The 21,928-nt window shown below is 36.5% G+C and overlaps 2 protein-coding genes across 3 annotated transcripts; one reads left to right on the forward strand and one right to left on the reverse strand.

The window, feature by feature from the left end:
* Positions 1-2,060: 2,060 nt before the first annotated feature.
* On the forward strand, positions 2,061-11,897 carry LOC147407151 (uncharacterized). Of its 2 annotated transcripts, XM_086435559.1 has the most exons (8): positions 2,062-2,427; positions 3,090-3,201; positions 3,276-3,371; positions 3,438-4,124; positions 7,910-8,276; positions 9,003-9,084; positions 9,348-9,603; positions 11,648-11,897. In XM_086435559.1, the coding sequence occupies exons 1-7, from the start codon at positions 2,209-2,211 to the stop codon at positions 9,552-9,554; spliced, it is 1,770 nt and encodes a 589-aa protein (XP_086291685.1). In that variant the 5' UTR covers positions 2,062-2,208; the 3' UTR covers positions 9,555-9,603; positions 11,648-11,897. The 2 variants fall into 2 exon arrangements, with proteins under 2 accessions (XP_086291686.1, XP_086291685.1); XM_086435560.1 differs by lacking the exon at positions 11,648-11,897 and having other exon boundaries at positions 2,061-2,427; positions 9,003-9,167; positions 9,348-9,481.
* Positions 11,898-16,709: 4,812 nt separating this feature from the next.
* DJ1C (Class I glutamine amidotransferase-like superfamily protein) lies at positions 16,710-21,762 on the reverse strand. Its single transcript, XM_086435573.1, has 8 exons — positions 21,478-21,762; positions 21,209-21,409; positions 20,936-21,085; positions 20,634-20,813; positions 19,305-19,382; positions 18,605-18,805; positions 17,448-17,585; positions 16,710-17,362 (listed from the first exon to the last, which is right to left on the reverse strand). The coding sequence occupies exons 1-8, from the start codon at positions 21,688-21,690 to the stop codon at positions 17,135-17,137; spliced, it is 1,389 nt and encodes a 462-aa protein (XP_086291699.1). The 5' UTR covers positions 21,691-21,762; the 3' UTR covers positions 16,710-17,134.
* Positions 21,763-21,928: the final 166 nt, after the last annotated feature.

Here is a 21,928-nt window from a genome sequence, read left to right on the forward strand (position 1 = left end):
ATTGTTAAGTTGGCTCAAAAATAGTGGCATCACTCTATTCTTATCTTTTGCTTCCTCCCCAACCCACTATTGTAGTAGCATGAACTTGCATTTCAAGAATTTGAACTAAATCACACACTTTAAGATTTGGAAATTTCTAATTGGAGAGATTTATTTGAAGCGCAATGGAATTAGACAATGGATTATCTTAGAGAGGTTAAGGAAGTTTAAGAGTATTATTGAATGTGGCAGTGTACAATTCATTCAACCAACCTCATTTTTGTGATGAGGCTTTGATGAAGTTTAATAAGGTTTGCCTCTCAAGTACAACTCCAGTAACATTGCAAGGTTAGTATGACGTTTCTTTTGAGTCGTGATGATTTGACTTGCATGTGGCACACACAATCGACTCTCCTGATGTGACAAGTTCAGGAGTCGCAGATCTGCATGCCTCGGGATATATGGTTCCCTGAGGATACACACATTTTTATGGGGAAGTGCAGTTGTGTATCCCGAGCTATACATATCTGTGGCTTTCAAACTTGTCAAGTTAGGAGAGTTGATTGAGTGTGCCCCGTGGGGTAGTCCGATTATCACAATTCTATTTCTTTTAAGAGGTTGCCAAACATGCTCATTGGGTTTCGTGCCTAGACCAACATGCTCAAACTGTACCCTTGCTGCTTTAAACTCATTTTTTAAAAACTCTGATCGACTCCCTAAGTTTAAATGAAAAGTTCTTTTATACATGGGTCTTCTAGTTCGACCACCAACATTAGGTTGCTAACGTATTTGTCTAATATGAGTTAAAATTTCAAAATGTACTGATTTTTTGTGAGATTATTCTCATAAAAAATCAGTCAAATCTAAAACTTTTAACCTTATCAAAAGTGATTTAGAATTGTGAATCGTTAATTTGTAATCCATTTTTTATGGGATTAGAATTTTTAGATTGAACCGATTTTTTGTGAGGATAATGTCCTCACAAAAAATTAGCAAATTCTGAAAATTTTAAGTCATATAACATTTAGCAAACAACGTTAGGAAGATGATGTTAGAAAACAAAATTTGTCCTCTGTGACTAAATTTTTTTGGATTGGATTGATTTTTGTGAGAATGATCTCTATGGTGAAGAGATCATCCTCGCAAAAAATGAGTCCAATCTAAAATTTCTAATCACATCAAAAGTGATTTATAAATTAATGGTAAAAATCAAAGATTCACAATTTTAAACCACTTTTGATTGGGTTAGAAGCTTCATATTGGGCTGATTTTTTTTGTAAGGATGATCTCCTCACCATAGAATCCATCCTCACAAAAAATCAGCTTAATCCAAAACTTTTAGGCCAACGTTGTTTGTCAAACACTACACATACAATGTAAATCCTATATGGGTTAGAAGTTTTGGAATTGGTTGATTTTTTGTGACAATGATCTTTATGATGAGGAGATCATCATCACAACAAATCAGTTTAATATGAAATTTCAAACCCCATTCAAAATGGTTTAGAATTGTGGATTGTCAAATTTTTACTGTTAATTTGTACATCACTTTTGAAAAGGTTAGAAGTTTCAGATTGAGAATGATCTCCTCACCATAGAGATTATCCTCATAAAAAATCAGCAAAATCTAAAATTTTTAAGTCATGTTAGGACAAATTTTCTCTCCCAACATTGTAAAACATTGAATAATTGAGGTTGAATAAGTAAAAAATAGTTTACTAAAAAATTTAAGAATTCAGTGGTGAAAATCAAGGCGGTTTTGGCTTGACGTTGGAGACAATGGCATTTAGGTCATTTTGCAGTATTCTACCAGAAAAAGTTAATAAAGGGGTATGTCTGTCAGTTTGAAAGGTCGGGGTGTATATCCAATTTTTATCAAAACATGGAGGGTGTGTGTCTAAATAACCCATTTCTCGTCCATGAAAGTAAAGAAACGGGCAAAAATTGCTGAGACTAAATTACCCCTACTTAACTTTCCCATACTTCAATTAAATTTCGTACCTTTCCATTAATGATAGGGTCTTTTAAGTCAAAAGACAATAAGCGCGAGAGATTTCCGTTAAATTCGTTCTTTAAGCACGCGCCACGCCCACAGGAACCCTGTTGTTCCTCTGAACCTACCACTGATCACTGAAGCAGATTTTCAGGTTAAAACAGGAATCTCTCTCTATCTTTCTCACTCTCTTCATCTCACAGATACTCTCTTTCTCTAATGAAAATAACACGAAAATGCTAGAATTAGGGTTTCCAGAGGAGGAGGAGGAGAAGAAGAAGAAGACGAAGCCATCAAGATCGGATTTCAGAGGTTGTGATGGAAGTCCCGATTCTGTAATCTTCACGAATGAATCCAACTTGAGTCACTTCTCTTCGGCTTCTGGAAGCGCTGATCGTCGCTCATTTGCATCCGATGTTCAAAATCACGAAGCTCTGATTTCCGAACTCTCCAAGGTGATTTCCCCGTCTCCGCAATCTAACGCTTTAACACACAGATTTATTGAAGGATTAAAGCAGAAAATTTCATCGAATTTTTCAGTTTTTTTTTTCGGGTTGAAAGCAAAAATCGATTTAGCTTATCTGGGTCATCAAAGGTGAATCTGCATGTTAAAAATCATATCTGCAATCTAAAGCTTTTTCTCTGTTTCGAGATCACAGACTTCACATTGGTGATCTGTGTTGAGTTTTCATGTAAGAATCCATTTATTATGAAACTGAAGCTTCTTTACTTCGTTGAAACTCTCTCTCTCTCTCTCTCTCTCTCTCTGTTTGGATCAAAATATGAAAGTGTGTGAATTTAGTATAAACGAAGTGTTCTTCCTTCAATCCTTATCATTCTTTAAGTTATATGAATTCAGATTAGGACTTCGAGATCGATATCTCTTTCTCGAATGCTATTCGACATTCAACTTAGAAAATGAAAAAATTTATCTGTTCGGCCAAGATCAGACAAAAGATCGGACAGAACTTCTTTGATTTCTTATTTTATTTTATTTTATTTATTTATTTATTTTTATTGTTCCAATTAGGGATGATATTTTTGAGCTTTACTTTTTGGCTCTTTAATCTGAGCTTTGTTTACTCCAACTGGCATTAAAATCTTTGATTTGATCCAGCATTTGTCAGGACACGATCTACATGAGTGTTCAAGTGGTCCAGATGTAGATCCAAACAGATCTGCGGTAAAAAGGAACAATCGTTATTTCAGAAATGAAGAAAAAGCAAAAGGTACTTCCAGAGCGCTTTAGATTTGCAGTTCAATGTCAGTTCTGTCACTAATTGCTTCCTTCAATTATTTATAGCCCACAAAAAAGAAGAAGAAGAAGAAGAAGAAACAAACAACAACAACAAGCCAACTCTAGATCCAGCAAAGAATCCCTTCTCTCAAGCTCTCGAAGGTACCAACCTTAATTTCCAAACTCTTTCCCGAATTTCCAATCCTGACAGCAACCCCTCTTCTCCAGAATGTCATAACCAGTGGCAAAGATCCGAAGCTCTTCCAGCAGCAAAGAAAATAGGGAGGCGAAGGCCTGTTTCTCTAGATCTGAACAATCAAGGAAGCAATGCAACTGGTTCTTCACCACGATTTCAAGGCATGAAGAAAAATTATGTTTCTTCTCACAAATTGGGTACATTTCCAAGTCCAGGAACGCCAAATTACTGGCACAGCGGTGTAGGTTGGAGCTCAGAACGAGTACCATTACCAACGAATGGTGGTCGGAGAATGTTGCCTTTCAACAACGGAAGGACTTTGCCATCCAAATGGGAAGATGCAGAGAAGTGGATCTTCAGTCCAGCTTCTGGAGACGGTCTTAGACGATCTTCGATGCCACCTCCTTATAGGAGGCCAAAGTCGAAGAGTGGGCCACTTGGATCACCAGGGACTGCATACTATTCGACTTATTCCCTTGCAAAACCTATGTTTGTTGGTGGGAGTTTTGGAAATTTCATTGCTGGTTCTCCATTTTCAGCTGGAGTTTTGGCCGTAGATTGTTTGCCTAATGAAGACCACTGTAGCGATGGTGGTAGTGGTGGTGACAATGTAAGATCTCATCCTGTACATATGGAGCCATGTATAGTGTGTTCAGCTAGCATATGTGGGTTGTCATTGGATGAGTTGAATCATTCTTCGTTGCCTGACGACTCCCAAGGTACCCAATTCCTGCCCTTGAGCTTTAGAAGATTATCATAGACAAACGGGTTGCTGGTTAGATTTCTCACCTAATCGTAGGGGCTAAATGTTCTCTTTTGTTGAAAATTGAATTAATGAAACCTTATGTAGAGAAACTATCGGGCAAAACTATTATGTGGTAAACAATGAACTTGTTTGACTTGAGAAGTGCTTCTTACCTTAGGGTTGTTAACATTTGGGAGGTTGATAAGAACCGAAGTAATAATTCAATTTAGGTGGTATGAATTAACTTTGTACATGTGTTAGTAGGCACCAAAATATTCTCCATCACTAATATAACCTACCATTACCTTATTCATGATCAACTACACCAAGATTCTTCTTCTGCTTGGTTACTACACTATGACAATTTGCGATCTCATGACCTTTCAAGCTATCCTACAGTCATATCTATCCAATTAGATTGGAAGGGTCATGAAAAGCTATGTGCAAATCTTTTTAAATTGAAATATGACAAACAAGAATGTAAGCAATTCAAATAAGCCCCTTTATGGTTGCTTAGAAAAATTGGCAGAAAATAAAAAAATTCTATGGAAAACTTCTACAATATCTTTCTTTGAAAAAATTGTGAGTCTAGAAATTATCCAAAAATTGTTATTTTGGTGATGATTTCGCTGAAAATTTTTCAGAAAAATATTTGGGTGGGACCGTAAAAAGCCTAAGTGATATATGGTAACTATTTATGCGTGCACTGCAATTATTGCTTGGGCGTGGGTCCCAAAAGAGGTCTACTTTTCTGGAAGACAGAATTGTTGCTGCCTTTTCTTATATTACTTGCCAAAGTTAATCTTTTCCATAAAGCGCGCTTACATTTCCATTTTCCATGAAAATAAGAAATCATGAGAGTTTTCTGTTTTGTCCTAACAAAAACTCTTGGATAACTTGTGCTCAAGACCCTTGTAAATCTGAACAGTATTTTGAGTCATCATCTGCTAATATAGAACACTTATTGGGGAAAAAAGGGCAACTCATAATGGGGAAGATGCTATTGGCCTCAACCCAAACCAGACCAGATTATACCCTAAACATGACCCACGACACCCAGAACAGATTATTTCATAAAAATGGACCATTTCTAGAAAGGACATGTCATGTTAAACTTTATAGCATATGAGATAAATTATTGTCTAAATATCCGTGGAAAAAATTTGTATGGCAAGCACACTGAAAACCAGTTGACTTGGATTTGTTTTAACCTTTTTCTTAAAGGGAAAGTATAGTTTACTTTGTTATGCCAATGAATTTCATGTTTCTGACCTGAGTGCTTGTAAGTCCCAAGTGTTATTGATGTGATCAAGATGCATCATACATCATAAAATCATTTCAGTGGAGTGCTTTTCCAATCCTACAAAACCATTTCCTGCAACCATAGATTAGAATTTATGTTGACTGACTCTAGTTGCTAGATGTTACTCTGTAAAGAAAAAAATATTATCTAGGGACAAAGTTTCAGTCAAACTGCCAAGTATTGATACTTCCAAATTAAAATACTTCTATACCCAATAGATGATCAATTCACGATCATCATTCTCTTCCTGAAAACTGGCATCCTGAAAACATTGCAACATACGAAAACTGTTTAAACATTATTTTTACGAGAAGGCCTTTTGTAATTTATAATCTAGTACACATTAGAGATTAGATTCAAAGTTGGGTTGGGAGATAAGGTTAGATTTTGGGAGGATCTTTGGTGTGGAACTTCATCTCTGTCTATCCAATTTCCATCTTTGTACGCTTGCTCTTTGAAAAAAAATAACTCAGTCCAGCAGTGTCTGATTCGAGACGGGAACACGAATTCTTGGGATCTGGGATTTAGGAGGAATTTCAATGATTGGGAATTGACGGAGGTCACATCTCTTCTAGATCTCCTTAATTCGATTCAATTCAGAGAGAACGAGCAGGACAGAAGAGAATGGTTCAAGGCTAAGGATAAGAAATTTTCTGTTAAGTCTTTCTATGATTGTTTGCTTCCGTTGCATGAGGTATCTTTTTCTCCATCTATCATTTGGTCAACTCTTGTTCCTTCTAAGGTGTCTTTCTTTTTATGGCTTGCTTCTTTGGGTAGAATCTTAACTTTGGATAATTTGATCTATCGGGGGTGGATTACCCCAAACTTCTGCCATCTTTGTTTGAGGGATGGGGAGTCAACCAACCACATTCTTATCATTGTTCTTTCGCCCGTATTATTTGGATGTTCTTCTTATCTCGTTTCCAGGTGGATTGGGTTCTTCCATTTTCTATTTTTGGGCTTTTAGAGGGTTGGAGTTTCAATATCTTCTCTGCTAGAAAGAGGCATTTTTGGACTATCCTTCCATTCGCCATTGCTTGGGGTCTTTGGAAAGAGCGTAACAACAGGGTGTTCCATAGCAAGGAAAGCTTACCTCATACGGTGATTTTAGAGACTCTGGGATTTCTTTTCTTCTGGTCAAAGATGAGTAAAGATTTTGAGGGATTGAGCTTCCAAGATTTTATTTTTAATTGGGATATGGTTTGTGAACCATAGCCTCCCGTCGGGCGTGTTTTTATTTTTTTGTATTTTCTCTTTCTTGTTTTTATGGTTTTGTTATTTGGGGGCTATCTCAGCCTCCTCTTATCTTTTTTCTTTCATTAATAAAATTTATATTTATCAAAAAAAAATCTAGTACACATTAAGTCTTAACACTTTATTAGATTATAGGAACTGCTTTCATTTCATCTAGTTTTTAGTGTTTTGATACTTATAATATAAGACAAACTCCTAGAAATTCGGCGGCATTAAAATTAAAATAATGTTCCATAGGCTTTTCCTGAACAAGATTCTGTATGATTTTCTAAGCATTGACCACAAAACTATAGATAACTTACATGCACATAGAGTACTCACTTTCGATCTCCTTTCTTTTTTCACATACCTGAAGATTTCATTCACATTAAGACATCATATAAGTAATAAACCTTATTGTACCATCAAACCACCTTGAATCATTCAATAAGTGCTTTCCCCATTAGTAACTCTAATAATTTATGATTCGTTCTAAATTTGAATACAAGTTATTAGATATATTCTCAGAATTTATAACATAATATTTAACACAAAACATCTGCAATGTGCCTAGTGTATATCAAAAATAAAAAAGCTGTACACATAGATTTAAAATATTTTCCATGCTTGCCAATAGGAGCCCATGAGCTTCTTTGGAATTGATGTTAGTTTTCTTTATCTTGTTTCATATCATATTTTCTTGGTTATGGGGGTGCCAGCTTGCTAAGTTTATTAAAGCCTTAGTGTTGATACTACAACATTGGTACAAAATCCGCCTTCACCTACTAATTCGTTTTGTTATCAAAAAAATAAATTTAAAAGAAAATCTTGGGCACGGACTGAATAAGTGCCTAATGTCTAATATGTAGCTATTGAATATGTGCTCAACAAATGTAGCTAATATATCATTGAGTAATGCTAGCAAGCACACCTGAAAGACGTTGAACGGACTTAACCCAATTAAAGGAAATTATTCTGACACAAGAACTACCACAAAAAAGCGCAACTTGTACAAAAATATCTATTTTCTTTTATCTTTGCTGGGTTAATTTGTTTAAATGTTTTTAAGGATTAACTTGCTACCATTTCTACCCAGAAATATGTATTAAATCCATCTTTTAATACCATTGAATATTTTACTCTTTCTGAAGATTGCGTGAGTGATTTCAGTTTGTTAAAGAGAGCCTTGGCCTGAGCTGGTTTCAAATGGATTGGATTTGCAGTTGAGAAACTTGATAGTGGAAAGGATGCAGCAACCATGATTTCGTGTAATGTTTCAAGAAGAGACATGGCAACCCAGATGAGCCCCGAGGGTAGCCCCCATTCGTCTCCCAAAGAAAGGGCTTCTTTCTCATCCTCTCCTCCTCCCTCACACCTTCCCATTGCGGAGCAGCAGATTTGCCAATCCCCTAAATCAGAAATCAGGGATGTACAGGTTGATGATCAAGTCACTCTAACAAGGTGGTCCAAGAAACATAGAGCCCTAGTGTCCCAGAAGCGCTTTGCACACACCAAAGACTGGAAAGGGGAAGCTGGGGAAGATCGATCTTCTGCTTGGGATGTTACAGAGACTGAGAAGTGCAGTGCAAAGTATGTATTATTAGCTTTCCTTTCCTCCAATTTCGTGCTTTTCAGTAGGTCAGTTATACCTTGATAGCATTATAAACTTACGGAGCACATTACATTGAAGAAATTGTGTCTGAACAAATTGTGTCGATCTTCTGTTTTTGGTTTTCTGTTGTAGTTGGTCACGTCGACCACTTTCTATTAATATTTTACTTATAAAAAGAAAACCTGTAAATCCCCTTGGTAGACTTCAGCCAACAACTTATGAGTTATCGGGCATCTCTATAACATCATTTAGGTCCTGCAACTTATGAAAGCATTTGTTTATCTCACAAAAGTTGGAGTCAAACCTCCATGAAATATTTTCAATCCAAAAGAAAGTAAAAAATTCTAGATCAAACAGATCTAGGGCTTCCTGTTCTCAAGCATTATTTGCAATTGAATGAATATGGTCGATTCTCGATTCTGTAACAAGACTTTGGTCAATCCAGCTATTTTATGGACTTCAGGTCAGTCACTTAAGAAGCATGAGATGCCTCTGATATTTCAAGTACTCCCGTCGTGTACCATATTTCAGAAGCTTAACTTCAGCAACCAAAATTTTTTTTTTCTCCGATCTACCAATAGAAACATTAATGGTTTGTTTTTTAATTACCAACAGAAGTTGAATGCTGTTGAAGATGACAAGGTTTAGGTAGAAAGAAGAGTAAAAATCTCATCTTCATATTCTATATATCATGTTCTGTGCAGGTTTAAGAGAGAGGAAGCCAAGATCACCGCATGGGAGACCTTGCAGAAAGCAAAAGCTGAAGCAGCGGTTAGGAAACTAGAGGTTCTCCTCCATACCTACATGACTTCTGTTTCTGAGACTGATGCTTTGCATATCTGTGAATCCCCCATACCTACATGATTCCTGTAGGTTTAAGAGAGAGGAAACTCAGGTTTATTTGTTTATTTTGTGTGTATGTTTTAATAAGATTTTTCCCCTTTGCTAGCGAAGTATGCCACACAGTGGCCTCAAAAGTTGAAGCTAGATATTTGGTGTTGTGCATATTCTGAACTTTCTGGCATTAATAATTACAAAGTTTGTCTCAGGTCAAACTAGATAAGAGGAGATCATCTTCAATGGAGAAGATCATGAAAAAGTTAAGCACAGCTCAAAGGAAGGCCAAAGAGATGAGGAGCTCAGTGTCAGCCAGCCAGGACCATCAGGCTGCCAGAACTTCCAATAAGAACATTTCCATCCGTAAGCCCAGCCAGATGAGTTCCTTGAGTGGTTGTTTCACCTGCCATGTCTATTAATGCCTTATTCAGCACCCACCATTCCATCTTCTCTCAGCCGTTTTACTAGGTATTTTCAATTCCCTATAGTATCACTATTTGGTGTCTAAATGCATGAGCTGATCTCCTGTCCTGCTTTTTTGTTTTAAATAAGAAAATCATGGATTGTACATTTTTAGCATAACCAAGTATAGAGTGTTTTTCTGTCAATTCGACACCTCAAGATCCACTACACTTCAAATCCACAGTCTATGTTCTAGACCACCAATGTGGTAGCTGTCAAAGAAAATCGAATGCCTAAGTCAGATTCCATAGTAATTTTTCACCAGAATCTCATTAAAAACTTAAGTAATGCAATACCTCTACCTATATAGGCTTACCCTCCATTTTGGGATACTTCCTTATCTTTTCCGTTATTGATGCATCCATATCTTCCTAAATTTTTGGAGATCGTGATTGCCATTTTTTAAGGAGTTCCGCTATCAGTTACTTATAAACATGATGTTCCCACTTTATTGCCCATGAGTCCTGATATCATATTCTCATGCTCCCACAAGAGGTTCCTTCCATGGAGATAGGCACCATCCCGTCTGCTGGCATCATGTAGACAGGCTACCACTCCTCAATGACAGTGGACACTTGATCTTGAACTGAGGAGCTTTCCCCGAGTGCACCTCTCGAATTGAATCCTTGGCTGCGCCTCTCGAATTGATCCCTAGGCACTTTTTCTGTTGGCTGTGATGTGTTATTACTTTTTACCCACACACCAAGTATAATTATTGGGTATCTAAATAGTTTAGCGGGTCACCACTAACTATTGGATAGAAACATCAGAGTTATTATGGAAATTAAAACGTACCCCTTTCAGGTATTGGTGAATTTTTTAGATAACCCTTGCATTTTCAAATTGATGTCATATCTCCCTCGATCATTGATCTTCTATGAGACTAACAAAAAATGACCACCGAAATACCTTGTCTTTTCAACCTCTTGCAATCCTTGATCCTTGCTTTCTGAAAGATTTGGGGAGGAGTTTGACTGGTAGAGTGGGGTGGCTCAAGCTTCGTATAGTTGCAAAGTTTGGAAAGATATCCTTAAAGCCTTTGCCTTCTGAAAGAGAGTTATTTTCAAGGTAGGAAACGGCGAGTAGAGTTTGCTTTTGGACCGCTGGTGTGGTTTGTCAGCTCTCATGGAATACTTCCCCGATCTATTTGTCATGTCTCAGAAAAAAGTCATGCCAATATCTAGCTTCTTGGTTAGGTCAAGTGTGAATGTGTCTTGAGATTTTTGTTTTAGAGGGCTTTTAATGATTGGAAGATTGACAATATCACTAGCTTGGCTAATATATCTCTTTTGTGCCTATTAACCTGAAGGAGGAAGAACGAAGGGTATGGGATGTTAGTTGGGATAGAGTGTTTTCAGTATTAGTTCTTTTATCATTCCTTTGTGGATGTGTCATGTCACCTTTTTTGGCAGTTTGGGGTCCAAGGGTCCCTTCCAAAATCTTGCTTTTGATTTGGTAAACTGTGTTTAGAAAAATTCTTATGATGAATTATATCATTCGGAGGATTTCATTGCTCCAAATTTCTGCTATTGATGCGAAGAGGATGGAGAGTCGGAGGATCATATCCGCATTCATTGTATGTTAGTACATGAGGTTTGGTCGCATTTTGTCTTTGTTTGGCATCCTTGGTTGCTTTTCTAAGTTCCTCCAATCCATGTTCAAAGAAAGTTGGCTGTCATCATGCTTCTCTTTGTTTATTTTGGATATTTTGTTTAAAGGTGTTCTTCTTGAAGACTTCTCGGGTAGATGGAATTGAGTTATTGGCATTTCAGTTGATTAGCGTTTAGGGCCTGTCAATTGGTTGATTGTGTTCTGCTAAAAAAATTAATTATCAAAGGAAAGTATTAGTTAGGATGTCCCTCATCTAAATATTTGTCAATACAGGAGCTTTCTGTGTTTTTTATTTTTATTTTTCTATTGATACATGGGGCACACAACTCATGAGCACCAACTATCTAATCAAGAAAACCACTTCTGAAATATATGGCCCCCTTAACCACCTGATCAGCTTCTTTTGTGTTCTTTAAAATATTTTTACCTATTTATTCAGGATGCATTGTGAATGGTGGCTTAGATTGCTGGCTATGTACAGTGAAGAATATAAGTTGAGAAGAGGGTGATGACTTGGGACAACGAAGGTACAACTGTTTGGCACTTGAGAAGCATCAGGTACTTTCTGAAAACTTCTTGGACATAAATGTAAAATCCCCAGCAAAACTCTACATTAGAGTATATATCGGACATTACCATGAAGTTTCAAATCAGATGAATATATATAGCTACATATTGATGTTGTCCAATCTCCAATGTGCCACTGTTCTCTCCCTTAATTAGGTAATAAGCTAAGATATAACTCTCAGGCATTTTGACTTACTCCCTGAAAGTATCATATATCAGAGAACCTTTCTTATTTTGCCATGCTGCCCCACATTTTAAGAATGATGCTTTTGCCTGAAAACCCTTAACCGCCCACCCACAATGGAGATAATAATGTTCTCTTGCCTCATATCTGACAGTGGAGATCATTTATGTGGCATTTTATGTTTCATGAAGGATGATTGGATGACCAAGAGATTAAATGATACCTTTTCCTGATTTTGATCATATAATATTTCCATGTGGAGGAACACTTTGTTTGAGCCAACAGATCCAACGACATTATGGCCTATAGCATCTGCCTGTATGATGATTTCCATATATTGGATTTCTGCAAATCTTGTCAAGGAGGTGAAACCTGTTGGTTTTTCACCCAGACGTTGACGACGGATACTTTTGATTAATATCACAGGTTTTCTCCTATTTTTCAAAATTGAGAGGCATTGAATTTGGTGCCAGTGAACCTAAATTAAAATTGCAACTGAGTAGTGTTCTTTGGTTCTGATACTTTTGGTCTTGGGGTGAGCTTGCTAAAGTTATCACAAAATTCTTACAACAATTGAAGTTTTTCTTAGCATTAGAAACTACCATTGAAGTTGTACAATAATAGGTTGTGGAATAGAATTGGTATAATAGCCAGAAATCAAGTTTTTCAAACAGGACTGGTGAAGACGCCAGTCACATGATGGTTGATATCACATGGGCACTAGAAGGTTTTTGAAATTAAAAATGTCATTTTGACCTAAGTCTTCTTCCTCTCTGGGACTAACATAAATGGACCTAAATGCTCTCTACAAAAATACCCTTTAGCAGGCAACATGGGTTGGGTTTAGTCTGTAGAACCATTGCTATATTGAAATCATTACAAGGTAACTTGTTATAAAGTGATAACTATCCAAGATCTATGGCTGATCTGGGCTATAGCTATAGCTATATCTATAGGGAGACGCCACCACCTATAAGCAGCAATTACAAAATCTATTTCATTGAAAGAGAAATTAAACAGTAAGCTCAACTATGCACACTCAAAGTCTATCCATTGGAAGAAAAATTCATGTACATGGATGAATGGGTTCCCCCATATAATACCTAAAACAGTAACCTAAATAAAACATTGGATCTGATTCTTATTGGTTTTTATTTAGTAATCCTTGGAATCAGAATAACCCTACAAATAAGATAGGAAGTTTTTAATTTTTACTGATGTGGCTACTTATTGTGAGGTACATCCAAAGCACATGTGCCGCATCGGAACTCCAACAACATTGTGATGTGATGCTATAATTCGATTTTTACACGAATGAAATTACAAGAACAAGAGAGTAGGCTTTTTGTATTGGGTGTTCGCAGCCTCTGATGATGGTAGACTACTTAACATCCTTACAAATAAATCAAATCCACCACTCACCCGTTTACCCGGAAGATATCTGAAGGAGAAGATTCCTAATGGATCCCTAACATGGCCACTTAGAAGGCCAAAAATCGAAATGTTTCTAATTGGGCCCAAACAAATGAGTACATCTAAACCATTTATCTTGATTTCCATCTTATTATATAAACGAAATAAGCAATGCTTTACTGTTTTGGAGTAGGCAAATCTTGCAGTGTTGAAATAAAAGCTTGAGAACAACCATTAATTTAGATAGTTTCAGTTGTTGAATTCTCATCGGCTTATATTTTAGTGGATTTTTCAGATAAACTAAAAATCCTACCCAACTAATTTAGCTCTTTAATAATTTCCAATTATCATTCAAAAAAACCTCTATTACACTTTTTTTTTTCTTAGACCGATTAGTTGCACCCCATTAATTGTTGGTTGCACACCAAACTTAAAAAAAAAATTCCTATTTTTTATAACCTCTATTAACCTACAAGTTGCACTTCGATACCTAAAATTTATTCATCTTCTTGCACTTTTGTATTTTTGCTCATGTTGTAATTTCCTTATGGTCTCCACTTGTGATTCACTTTTATTGTGAGTGATTTTACACGTGCTCTTTTTTTTTATAAGTATAATATATGGAAAAAAAAGAGGGAGAACAAAGTACAAGGAGGCCAAGGAGACCTCTCAAAGAGCAACAAAACAAAGGAAAGCTAGAACATCAATGATTACATAAAGAGTTCCATCTAAAAATAAAATCATCAAAAGTAATTCTCGTGAATTCTATGTTCTGTTCAGACCAAAGGTACATCAAGCCCTAGATATCCAAGAAAATGCCGTGTGAGCTTCTCGACTTACTATTAAACACCCTGTTATTTCTCTCGTTCCACACCCCTCAAGCAATAATCAAGGGAAGTATAGCCTAGAGGAATCCTTTTCTAGGAGAGAAAACATTACTGGCCCACCCTTTTAACAACAAAGAAAATTTACGAGAAAAGACCCATTGAATACGGAATAGACCAAATATTATAAGCTAAGAGGTAATGTATTAAAATATGGTCAACAGACTCCCCATCCTTCAAACAAAGGGGACAACAATTAGGTGTGATCCAACCCCGAACAATCAAATTGTCCAGTGTAAGAATCTTCCCAAGGAAAACTAACCAAACGAAAAAGGAAATTTAGAGGGGACTGATTAAGACTAAATAATGGACCCCAGGAAGGATCACTTAGCATACGGGTTGAGCCACTTTTGGAAAGATCTGACAGAGAATCTCAAGTCCTTAGTCCTCGTCCATTCCCACATGTCCTGTACGCTTCCATCGAGAACACACGAATGTAAGAGATCAAGGAAAGATGTTACCTTTGTTAGCTTCCAATCATTAAAATTTCTCCTAAATCCGAAATCCCAAGTAGAGCTGAGATCGTTGTGAATCAAACATTGTTGGATTGAGCAGTTCTTTTTCAGAGAATAGGCGTACAATGATAGAAATTGAGTTGCTAGAGGCAATGTGCCACACCAATTATCCTCCCAGAATTTGATCTTGTCACTCGTACTTGCTTTAAACTTAATCCCTTTCTCAAACTTCACGCTCACTTTTAAAATCCCCTTCCAAACACTACATTCATAGAAGCCTTTAGCCTCACCACTAAACCATCCTAGCCTCTCTTTCCTGTACTTAGCCATAATGACCTTCCTCCAAAGACTACCCATCTCCTCCCCAAACCTCCAAAGCGATTTTACACGTGCTCTTTGGGTCTCATCTAAGGTACTATTTTTCCAATCTCTCTTTAGATTTAGTTTTAAAAATTAATATGAACTTATGTTGATTCTCATCTCTTGGATTTTCACGATCTTTGATCAATTCAAAGTGTTGACAGTGATATGTTTACTTTTGCTTTTATATTGTAGAATCATTGTGCTTCTGTTTACTCTTTTGCAATTGTTCTTTTTTTAAATAGAATGAATCACAGACGATATATATATATATATATATATAATGGAGACATTGATTTTTCAATATAAAAGTTTAAAAAAAAAAAAAAAATGGTCCTTTTTGTTGTATGTTAGTGGAATCTTCTTTGTTTTGCTATTATTTATGTGGGCATAGTTAAGAAAGAAGGAAAGAATTATGAAAAAAAGAGTGCACCATTTTTAAAAAAATATTTTTGGAGTAGAATCTTCCAAATTGAGTGCAATGGGGAATTTTTAAGTGATGGAGTGCAATTGGTAACGTGTGATGTGCAACTAGTCGGTCCTTTTTTTAGAAGCAATGTCAAAACCCATATGTGCAATCTCTGGTGTTATTTAACAAAAATTTTAAATGTTAGTCCTACAAGTAAATAACTCTAAATGTGTAGCCAAAACTATATCAAGGTCTAAAGGAGATGTCATTTTGTGTTACCAACATTTTCTTCAAAAATCAACCTTAAGAGTATCTTTATTGCTTATAAGTAGGGGTCAATGGATAGTCGAAAATTTGAATCCGATTCGAATTTGAATTCGAAAAATCGGATATTATCTGAAAATTTCGAATATCGGATTTGAATTCAGATAGTTTTATATATTCGAATTTTTATCGGATACGGATTCGGATATTACCATTTTGAATCCGATAATATCTGATTTGAAATAATATATAAGATAATTTTTTTAAATAATGAAAAATCAGTAGGATAAGGATAAATTGTGTTTATTTTTGTTCAAATTATTCAAATTCTAATCGGATATTATCCGATATCCAATAGGATAATCGGATTCAAATTTGGATAGAATTTTAGACATTCGTCAGATTCGAATTCGAATATCAAATAAAAATTTTAGATTCAAATTCGGATATTACTGTATCCAAATCGATAAACATCCGTTGACAGCCCTACTTACGAGTGGGTAGCATTAGCCTTCGCCCATGAATTACAAAATTTACTTGTGCAAGGATGGAATTTAGCATGCATAATGTTTCTTTTACATTATCGGGTGTCTCAAACCCAGATAAAGAAGGATTATATCAGGTCGAAAGTCCCACTAAAAAAAAAAAAACATCTTGTTATTCATCCAAGTTTGTGTTTAGGGCATTCTCCCGATCCAATGTGCTCTACCAGAGCATGATTAGGCATGATCATATTTTAAAAATTGAGAATTATTTATTAGGACAAAAATCTCCATTTTTTTTTTCTTACTTTCAGTTATTATTTGACAATCTATAACATGTCTGTGCATGCATGCAAATACCACTTACAAATAGAGTCTAAAGAGAAATATGTATACTATGCTGATAGTCAGAAACAAATAAAAAGAAATTAAGGAATTGAGGCATTTAAAAACAATAATAAACAATCAAAATTATCTAAGCAATGATTAACTTAATAAAATTTAGAAATTAGTTTGACTGACAAAAAGAACTAAAGTAAATGTTAGACTTAATTTTAACTATTAACAATTGAATAATTCTAAAGACCTTTCCACATAGAAAGCCTCCTCGGATCACACTAACATGTATCTATGGCAGACTGTTCAAAGAACCACATGCCAGTGCTCAATTATGGTGCAGGAATGACAGAATATAGAATTACATCAACGAGCAACACTATGTAATTATTTTAAGGCAAACCGCACTTTTAACAGTGTCACGGGACAGAAACAGCTGAGACTGCAGTGTAGGCAAGCTTGGATTAGGAGGTTGTCTCATTTCCCTAGTTGGCTGTGTTGGAGGGCTCAAAGGGTTCACTCTCCATGGCATATAACATCTGAAATTTCCCCATTCTATGCACAAAGCGTAACTAACTCCTAACCTTTATAACTTCTCGGTACTCAAAAACAAGGCCCTCTGCTACACTTCTAGCTCTTGCATGACCAAACAGCTTGCTCACAATAGCCAATGAAAAATCTATTACAGTTGCAAGACCCTTGCTTGTGATCAGTTTACCATCAATTACAACCCCAGCACCATTATCAACTAGGTTAGTGAGCTTGCTCATGATGGAGGGATGACCGGTGGCTCTTTTATCCTGTTAGAGAAAGAAAGTACCACCCTTACAGTTCAGTATTTAGAAGTTAGAAAAAAACCTGCATAAATCAACTCCTGTACATTACCTTGAGTAACCCTTGCTTCTGCAGGATTGCTGGGGATGAGCACATTGCTCCATATATTCGTCCAGCTAATTTTTGCTCCTTGAGCAGCTTCTTTAGAACCTTGGATTTGTGCAGCCTCGCAGCTCCAGCTGCTCCACCCTGCAAAAATTTGGTCAACCACCTCTTCAAATATGTTGGATAAAGTGAAAAAGGTCATCTCCAAGACTACATGTACCCATGCGAACTTTGACAGTTGGAAACCAAACATATAAAAGATTAACAATATCTTTTTGATTTAATCTTCTGACTCCCTATTTTGGGGTCCCCATATGGATATCATGTTGGAGATGGACATTGAATTGTCCATAACTTAGAGACATCCTTGCAAAATTGCAATCCATTTTGACAATCCTAACTTCATGAAAAGCTGACTAGAAGTTGAAGAATCTGGATTCCAGACTGTCCATTTGAACCATTAATTTGAGCAAACTCTATTATATAGTTACTAAAGTTAGAAACTTAGAATTAATTGATCTTTGGTGACAATGACCATCATGTTGAGCATGATTCACTGTGCAGTTGAATTGTCCAACATGATATCCATATGGTCCCACAAGTGAGAGTATAAATAGGGAGTAAGTACAGACCAGCTCATATATTTCAGCTTAGCTAAGCATTAAAAATATTTGAGCACAACGCATATTGGTATATCTTAATATCTGAGATCTGACATTTTTTTATATTCTTTTACCCAATGTCTCGTTCTCTCTTGTTTTGTGTCAGTAGAGGCATCTTGTTCCATTGGCTTACTGAGATGTTGAACGACACTGAAATTTGAACCTAGGAGCACTGAAGTGTGTCCAAAATTATTTCTTCTTATCTATGTAGCATAACTTGCCACATTGCCTAGTAGATGGCCACCTAATTCCTGGAGAAAGAAAGGATCAAAACTGAAACTGAGCACCTACAATAGGATACACTATTGTCTATTTTCTCTAAATGTGTTGGTCAATAGTTAACATGACAGTGCAACATTAAAGAATGTTTCTGTTGCATTCCAGATGCTGCAAAGCAATTTACCCCAAAAGCCTCCACTCAACGCTATAAAAACCACTAACTTTGGAAAAGAAAATTAAAAGGTGACAACTGTTGTTTGTCATATGATATTGTGGTCTCACCGGAAGAATGATCAAATCATAAACTGATTCAGCGGCATTTTCTATAGATTTGTCTGCAACAATTTTTGTGTCTCTAGATGCTACAATCTGAACAGATTTTTCGACCGAAGCAACCACAACATCCACCTTTGCTCGCCTTAGAATATCTACCAATGTTACCACTTCAATCTCTTCGGACCCATTTGCAATTGGAATAAGAACCTGAAAAACAATTGGATGATGGCAATAACTTCATGAGGCGCATAGGAAAGGCATAAAGAAACAAACCCATGTAAATGATCTAAGAGTTCTTCTGAATGGAAGTTGATGTCAATCAACAGTACATTAGAAAGAAGTTTGTTATGGCAAAGGAACGCAGAAAAAGGTGCTTCTATCTTTCTAAGTCATCATCATTAAAGCCTTATCCCAAAAATTTGTGGTCGGCTGATTGAATCCTGTTCCTCCTTTCATTTCTTCTAAAGCCGTGTCTTTTGTTAAATAACAGTTAGCAAACAACCAGGCCACATATAAATTACAATTAGCAGTTAGCAAATAACCAGGTCCTCTTCTTTCTTTCTAATAGGTAGGTATGCTTAACCTCCTCCCTTTCAGCTGATTTCTAATGAAATGTTATACCAATAAATATATTTTTTAAACGGTACGGGCACAAAAATTAATGGGAGAGACTCACATATTAAGCAAAAAAACATGATATACTTACTTGAGGGATATGGTCAACAGACCACTCCATTTTGTTAAATTCCTCCTTTTTTGGATGACTATCATCAACACTCATCAGCTACAGTAAAAGAAACAGAGCACTGTTAGCTTAAGATGATTAAATATGCAATAGTGAAAAATGTGAGACAACAAGTGGATTTCATACTGGTGAACCAAAAAACTTAGTATATCATTACCTAATATCTTCTCATGGTTTTTGTAGTATACGCACTCAAGCGATATCATGGCTTTCTCACTAATTACTTTATACACCATTCATTATGGGCATAAACATGTATTGACGTAAGTGAATGCAATCAGGACTTAGGAGGTTGAGTCGACATATAGTTATATCCAACAATTTCAAATATTCTCTTATTCTTTTGCTCATGTGTCAACATGCAAAGACCATGAGAGATTTATCAGATTGCCCTAGGCGAGTCACCTTGGAGTGCTTATAAGAAATCAAAGGGGGTTAAGAGACTCATAAATGCCAGTCGTTACTGAAGTAAAGAAGAAATCTCAGAAAGCCAAAGGTCTAAAATATGGAAGGATATCTATATAGTGAATAAAAGACTTCTCACTCGGTATCTTATTGTGGGTGGCTAAAATTATTGTACAAGGTTTTGGGAAGATGCTTGGTGCATGAACACAAAAATTACATGCTTGCACCAAACTCTATGATACGAATAGTTACAAAGTTGCTTAGATTAAGGAATGCTTTTGAATAGGGATTGGCTAACTAAAGGTGCTGTCAGGTATGCAGTACAATATTTAAGAGAAACCTAAAGAAAGAGTATGGTGGTTCTACTAGAGGTTTAAAGACGACATAATTCGAGAGAGTATGAGGTTTCAATGCATTTTTCCTACAATTTTTTCTTTCTTTCTTTCTTTGTTGGAGGACAGGGTTTACTTCGGCTATATTGCAAATGTCTGACTATTCTAAGCTTCCAAACATTAAGGTTTCCATATATCTTAATAATTAACTTACACTTATTACATTTAAATAATGGAGGACCAAAATTCATTTAGCCAACCCCAAATCTTTGGGATATCCGATCACTTATTCCCACATTTCTGCTTAGACAAAAGCCTTTTTGTGGTTTCCTATTGAACTTTTTCTAAATTAAGTGGCTTTCAAGAGCAACCATTGTTTTCGTAAGAGCTAACAAGGTCCTACCAAAACAAGGAGCTCATTGGCACTCCTATGTCAATATTAGATTTCTCCTCTTCATCGTCTCCTCTCTTTAGTCTTTAATCATAAAAAGTGCACTCATAGTTCCAATAAACATATATCCAAAGTAAATAAAAAATAAATAACAGGACTTACCAGTGCTCTTCCGAGCTCAGCAGTAACAGGCTCCCCAAACAGCTGCTCTACTAAAGACAAAGCAAATTCAAATGCTGTTCCAGGTCCACGACTAGTTGTAAGCTCTCCCGATACTTGGACATTTGATCTGACAGCCCAGAATGTTGGAAGCTTGTCTACAAAAGCGGGATGACAAGTTGTCTTGCAGGAACAAATTATACAAAATGAGCTCACCCAAACATACATTGTTACCTATAAACTCAGCAAACTTCAACAATTAACAATAGTCCAAATAAAGAAGAAAAGAAAAATAACCCATATACTTGTTTTCTTCTGAGAAGTCCCCACGGATGAAGTGTGACAGCTGGAGCAGCACATATAGCACCATACAACCTTTTCTCCTCAGCTTGTTTGCTAGTGATCTTTTGTAGAAGTTCACAATCTCTTAATCGTGCTGATCCTGGCATTCCACCCTGGAATCAACCAACTAAACTGTAATATGTAGGATAGAAGAATACAATTAAACAAGAAGTAATTAATTTTAAGTGAATTGGAGAATCTTAACATGAAATGCAGGTGAAGAATACTATACTAACGGGTAGAGCGACAAGATCGAAGATTTGATTGGAACAGTTAGAAATGCAGGTGTCAGCAACCAATCTGGTGCCAGTAGATGCTTCGACCTCGAGCTGAGGCTCAACTGATGCCACCACCACATCAGCACCAGCTCGACGAAGAACATCGACAAGTATTACAGCTTCCATTTCTTCTGTGCCGAATCCAATTGGGACCAGAACCTGTCCAAATATGAGAGGGTTTAGGGTTTTTGAGAACAAATATGAGAGAGGGAGATAGAGAAAGATACCTTCTTTTTAGAAGGTAAAGTGGTTGTTGTTGTTGTTGTTGCTTGTCTTCGCCTACAGTTGGAGGAGGAGGAGGAGGAAGAGAACCATGAGTGTTGCGCATCGAGGGGTGCGCAGGATAAGGAGCGAAGGGCCGTTGTGGCAGTTATTCTGTCTTGTCGTAGAGAATGGAACCTAAGGTGGGACGATGTGAAGGGAAACAACAGAGACTCCATAGAGTCGAGATACAGAGGTTTTGCTTAAGCCTCAGTCAGAGTGGAGTTTTTACTGGACTTATCTCCCTGGTTCAATGAGCCGGTTGTTGAGTTTCTATGGCGGTTTAGACCGGTCGAGTCAATCAATCCCTCAACAACTATGGTTGACTTAATAAAGGGGTAATGTATGTCATACATTTTAAAGAATTGGGGGTATCTCCAAAACGTGGAGGGGGTAATATTAAAAACACCCAAAATA

This window comes from Akebia trifoliata, chromosome 3 (genome assembly GCF_017979445.1).
Source record: "Akebia trifoliata isolate Shusen 1 chromosome 3, ASM1797944v1, whole genome shotgun sequence".
Classification (NCBI taxonomy): domain Eukaryota; kingdom Viridiplantae; phylum Streptophyta; class Magnoliopsida; order Ranunculales; family Lardizabalaceae; genus Akebia; species Akebia trifoliata.